We start from the raw sequence: 6,000 nt of genomic DNA, 5'->3' as shown, positions 1-6,000 counted from the left end.
TTTTATCAAGATATCAGTAAATCATTAGTATCTCAGAAACGTTACATTATTAGTAAGAGCTATCCTACGACGACTTGTGTTTAACAAGGTCGTTCGATGCTTTGTGAATGCTATGTATGCAGTCCGCTTGGTAGTGGTATAATGCAAATGCTACAGGTAGGTTTAGATGGCATTGCTCGCACAGGAGAATGCAGACCCGAATTGGTTCTCGTTATAGGAGTCCACGATGGACTGTATTGATGTCTGCGAGGATGTTACATGTGGTGAGCGGAAACTCATGCAGATGCAGATACAGATCAACTTACGTATGTACCGGCTACGAGGATGTATGCTCCAAGGATGATCAGGAAGTAGTTGAATACGGTTTCTAACGACCGCCATGGCCCTGACCACCGCTTGGCGCCAGGATAAAGCTGGAGATATGCCATTCCCCAGAAGATGAACCTGAACAGGGAATGTTATTGATTGAACTCGCCAAGTGAAGAAAATGTAGTTACCCAAACCACCCATCTATAACAGAAAGAAAAAGGTATGTCAGTGAGTGATAATTGAAATGGCGTCATGGAATGGGCTTACCGAAGAGAGAACTCATGAGACTGAGCATGTCCGAGAAGAAAGGAATGACTTCGGCGATGACGAACGCTATCACCCACGTCATAGCGACAATACCAATCCAAACCGACCAACTGAGTACGGTATTCGAGTGGCGATGGTGTGAGTTGCGGAAGATTCGGAAGAAGATGAATCGAGAGGTGACAGACTGTAGATATGATTTATGAGATAACGAATGACTTGACACGAAAAGAATATAGCATACTGAATATAAGGATCCCAGGAATAAGATGGTTGGGATGGTGAACGAGAACGCAATTTTTCGATACGTCATCTGAAGCGAGCCAACGGCTGGCGAGGTGACATATTGATTCCCTACATGATCCATTAAGTGTGTGAGATCAAATCAGCACCGATGGAAACATACCAGTCCAATGATAGATTAGACTGCCACAAATGGTGTAAACGATAATTTCAGCTATTGTGACAGCCCACAAAGCTGTGAAATTACACTGTCAGTAAACATAGAAAGGAAAAACATCGGGAGTTTGAAAGCTAACCCTTTGGGAATTCTTTTGGATCTTTCATCTCAGCAATAAACTACGTCATTCTAAAATGAGAGGCTAGCCGAATTTTATCATGCAATTATGACGCACCGAGGGAAGTGTGATTTGGCCGACCAGAGTATACGTTATGTTGAGGAAAGCTGACATGCCTAAATCATTGACTTAGTTGGGTGTAATCGGAGTAATAGACGAGCTTGAAATCACCAGATACATAGGTTGTGCCTTTTATAGGAAATGCGGTGACTATGGGATCTTGACCTGTGATAAACCCAAAAGGATGGTCCTGAACACCTGAGAAAACGATGGCAAGGAGTACAGCTATTGCTGTAAACCCTGCGCTTATAGTACCAAGCCAGCTAAGCTGGGAAAGTGTACGAGGGAGGCTGATGAAAAAGCATATGAAGGCGGTTACAAAACTGAATACGATGGTGCACGTCGCTGAGCCCGTAAGCGTGTTGAGGAGCTCGGCACCCACAAGGACGTGAAGACCTGCAAGAGCTGAAGGTGAGACAAGCTTGATGTCGAGAACAAGGACATCCCACCTTGTATAAAGGTGTTATTCAGGAAAAAGAAAACCGCCGTGACATTGTACGCCCATTCTGAGCCACCAAACAGCATTCGACCTATGTCACAGGCATCACGAACTTCGGGATGTTTGAGGCAAAATCGCCAAAGGATCAAAGATGTGTACAACACGATGGCGGCAACCGCGAGTGTCACGATAATCCCTGGCACCAGTCCAAGGACGGAATACGACCTGAACAAAAAAAAAGGATTAATGGCAATCTCCAAGAGATAAGGAAGCACGCGCACCAAGGAAAGGAAAGAATGGCTAGACAGATGTATTCTGAGAACAACAGCGCAGCTGTCTTCAAAGACGTTGAGCATGCTATCAGCCTGAGCGCGATAAGGAGTTTAGACTTACCTTCTGCCACGAACACGTCCTAAACTTGATTGCGTGGTCGCTCTCTTGCTCGACGAGCTCTCTATAGCTCTCGACATCGACATCAACGTCCTCGTCGTATTGTCTTGGGCCATTTTTTGACTTTACCGAAGCCTCACTGACACTAGGGGTATTCGAATGCTGGTTGGTGCTCATTATTCCGGTCCAGTGGCTTCCGAAAATATCAGCGCCAAAAAGATGAACTCTCACCTTATATCACAAATCCCAGATTGGATTAGAGACTAGTTTGGAGCGCATTTGATACACATGTATTTGAATGTCGATAAAAGCGGATGGTATGACGTGCTTTTGGGTGCCGTTGGTAGTCAGAATATCTCCATTTCTAAATTTGAAGATCACCAACGTTGGACCAAGATTCGCCCGTTCCTGAAGCGAGTCCTCCAGCGGCTGTCAAGCCCATGTGCAAATATACTGCATATACTGGAATCCCATGTGCACGTTAGTCGAATATACCATGACCATGAAAAGCCAGGGACTACCTCGAATATCGTCAGATTGAACCATTTCACGCCCCTCTTGCGACATCCCTCCATCGTAGTCAAATATTACATGCCAGTTTACATGTAATAAAATATACTGCCACTATCAGGCCAAAAAGACGGGGCCTACAGCTTTTGAACGTAGGTTTGGGCAAATTGTTCCCCAGACTCGGCTAATTCTGGTTACATTTGCAGCCAAAGGAAATAATTAACCCCAGATGACGTGCGATCTTGTCCCCAGATCCACAAAGTGAACCCCCGATCCTGTCCTGAGTGGGCTGCTCGGCCCGGGCTAGCCATCAATTAGGAACCGGTTGCAGTCCAAATCAAGTAACTGGTCTCAATAACACAATCCCCAAGTTCTATGTTATCCACTGCTACTAATCCGAAAAATAACACGATGCTGAGTAGTCAAGAAATGTGACAATTCAGGAGGAACAAGCGTAAATTCCAATGATAATCCAAGATTGCTGCAAGCTGCTGTACGGCACATTGATGGAGGCGTTCCTTGGCACCCGCTCCACACATTCGTGCAGCCTTATTAGCGACTCTATTCACTGATGAGGGTTGCAACCCGATCCCCGCTATTGTAACGCCGGGCAGTGCAAATGGGCCTCGAAGACACACCGTCTTTGTTCCCCGTTACGTCGAGCAAGCTGGCGCGTGCATTTTGATGGGCCGCTATAACCCTGTCTCTGTTCGTTCCTAGCAAAATAAAAGGGCTCTCACAGACGTCAAACGACCTTGCAGAACTGGAACTAGCGATGTTGAAGCGGGACACAACGGAAACGTGTGCTCCTAAGATACATGGTATCGGTACAATCCTACCTAGATATTCCTCTCACTATAGCTTCGCGAAATAATTTCAGTCACCTTGCTGAGTGCTGCCCGTGATGCGGTGTCGCCACTTCGCCCAATTCGACGTCCTTCACTTCTAACGCGAGTGGCGACTAGAGAAGTAGGTGAGGACGACTGTGGAGCACCTGTTGTCCACCCCGCACGCTTAAGTGACGACTTCTCGACCGCTGCTTTACTACGCCGGGGCGGAGTCGTCGGTAGCACTGTACCCGCTCCTACAGGTTTGGTCACGTGGGTACGATCAAGCGAATTCGTCGTGTAAGACGGGAATGGCAGGAGTGGAGGAGGCTTTGAAGTCTTCAACTTTTTGGTCTTCCTCGCTTTCTTCTTCCCAAGCGTCACAGGAGTGCTTGGACTGGGGACTACAGACACCAAAGGCAACATGTTGCCGATTGAGCCTGCTTGATTGGCAAAAAGGTCTGGTAAGATGCCAGCAGATGGAGATGTAAAGAAGAGCGTAGAGGCAAGTGGGGGCGACATAAGCAAAGGCGGGCTCCGAGGAAGGATCGAGGAATCAACTCGCGGCATCGAAGGTCGTGAAACTAGCGTATTCGGTTCCTTTGGAGACAGCTTATCATGCAATTCTTCTGCTACTTGAAGAGAAGGTTTTGCAGCAGTCTCATCCTTTGAAGGGGTTGAAGGGGGCTCCGCTCCTGCAGCAGCAGTCTGATCGACGTTCGACATGCTCGCATTAGCTTCCGCCTTCCCTGCGCTTTCCTCTTGATGCTCAGCCTTCTTCTTCCTCACAGAATTCCAAAACTTGCTAAGCCTGATCGAGCCATTGCTATCATTAGCCGTGGCTCGTTCCTTCAAACCATGCTCCGCGGTGTTGACCTCTGGATCCTCTCGGACAATCCTAAATCCGCTCCCTGCCACCCACTGCGTCTCGTCCTTATTACCTTTTACCCCAACCCTGCCTTTCTTCGGCGTCATAACAGGTGAGTACGTCTTGTGTGGACGCTGCACTTCGCGCATAGTCTGCGGCTGCATCCAGTCAACAGTGCTCCTACTACCACCGGCCTCGCCTCGCCTCAAACTCGCAAAACGAATAGCACTGGGCGACTCGATGGTCGGATCTTCCAAGGTATCAACAGTACTGTACGCCACATCGTCCTTTGACGCATGAGCCCGACGGAACGAGCCCACCTTCAAGTGCTCCAATATGCTCCTGCGTATTGATTTATGTCTGATAGTCGCATACGCCGCTGCATCCTCGGGGCGCTGAGTTTGATCAACACTGAACAAAGATAAGGATGGCGAAGCAACACCGGCTGCTGTGCGCTGTGACGTTGTTCGATGCGTCGCGACATGGGACCTGACCGAAGGAACTCGGGGTGGCGAGGCAAGGAAAGGATCTCTATCTCCCGTACTACTTTGGAAAGGAATGGCAGGACGAGGAAACGTCTTGACGGGTTCCCCAACTACCCCTGGTTCACGGCTGTGCGAGGACGGCATGCGATTCCGAGAAGGCCATAGATTCCTTTGGCTGGACTTGTACGTTGCCCCGTGTATTGAGTGTTTACTAGGGCTTCCGAAGAAAGCAAAGAGAGATGCGGTTTCCATATCATGTTGTCCTTCATCATCTGCTGTACGGTCGCGATAGTCACTTTCATAAGATACGTAGGGTGGCCCCGGTTGAAACGAAACACTGCGTGTATGACCCCCTGTACGCCTCGCAGACCAACGGAAGTAGAGCCACACGGATAAACATCCAAAGATAATGCCAAGAAAAGCAAACACAGGTGCGAGATATATCAGGTTGAAGCTACTTTGCGGAACGATTTTACCAGATTGGGGAGGATAAGACAAGTTACTGTCGCCTGGTGGAAGGGCGGTGATGCGAATCAAGGACGAACTAGGTGATGAACTGGCAGTGTCTGAAGAAGATACGAGGGATGTAGTAGATACAGCAACATTGACCCCTCTAGATGTGGTCGAAGGCATCGCAGCAATAGTAATGGCGCCCCATGAGGGGTATGGCCACCAGTAATCGGAAAGCGACGGTATCGATAGATCGGTGGTCACCGCCTGTCGAACATGATGTGTGTTGTATGGAGTGACATGTGGTGAAAGGACAATCGAGGATGTCGGCGTCCAGTTACTGGCTGTTGATCGGGTAGCCATAGTCATACTTTAGGGCATATATAAATGGTACAATCGGGTGTTTTCACGACGATGGCTATTAAATAGGATTTTCTTCCGGGGCAAGAACGACGAATCCAACACGGGACTCGACGCAAAGCGCAGACAGGTCAGCGATGGGCTTGTCCAACGAAAGACCGGCTGCTATGAAAGTAGAACGCCGAATGAGATGAGAGGATGGGGAATAGGATGCTCCTGTCACACCAGAGCGCTTTGTCTTTCTCCAAAACGTGGTCGGGCGAACTGGAAGATATAATTAGGATTCCGTGCATTTCTTTCATACTGCATAGTTCTGGGGCACTCACAAAGTGGAGGAGGAGGACGTATAAGCTCGCTCCGGTTACTGCTGGCAAACGAGGAGAAAATTCTGCGACCAAATAGCGCTCTGGGTTTATGGGGCGCCTCTTCAGCTGAGACGATATCGAAAGAAGTCTTGGTG

At 48.5% G+C, this 6,000-nt stretch overlaps 2 protein-coding genes across 2 annotated transcripts; both read right to left on the bottom strand.

The window, feature by feature from the left end:
- SERLADRAFT_471984 (uncharacterized protein) lies at positions 1-2,624 on the bottom strand (the record flags this gene model as incomplete). Its single annotated transcript, XM_007320357.1, has 14 exons — positions 1-243; positions 306-444; positions 498-510; positions 577-760; positions 818-927; positions 980-1,051; positions 1,113-1,152; positions 1,209-1,267; positions 1,323-1,607; positions 1,661-1,875; positions 1,932-1,987; positions 2,044-2,367; positions 2,426-2,502; positions 2,562-2,624. 12 exons carry the CDS (start codon positions 2,215-2,217, stop codon positions 163-165), a joined length of 1,428 nt encoding a protein of 475 aa, XP_007320419.1.
- Positions 2,625-2,925: 301 nt separating this feature from the next.
- SERLADRAFT_471982 (uncharacterized protein) lies at positions 2,926-4,637 on the bottom strand (the record flags this gene model as incomplete). Its single annotated transcript, XM_007320356.1, has 1 exon — positions 2,926-4,637. The coding sequence occupies one exon, from the start codon at positions 4,407-4,409 to the stop codon at positions 3,390-3,392; it is 1,020 nt and encodes a 339-aa protein (XP_007320418.1).
- Positions 4,638-6,000: the final 1,363 nt, after the last annotated feature.

The sequence above is a fragment of the Serpula lacrymans genome (genome assembly GCF_000218685.1).
Source record: "Serpula lacrymans var. lacrymans S7.9 unplaced genomic scaffold SERLAscaffold_9, whole genome shotgun sequence".
Lineage (NCBI taxonomy): Eukaryota > Fungi > Basidiomycota > Agaricomycetes > Boletales > Serpulaceae > Serpula > Serpula lacrymans.
Note: the sequence above shows the minus strand (reverse complement) of the source record. Positions and strands in the feature narration are given on the sequence as shown.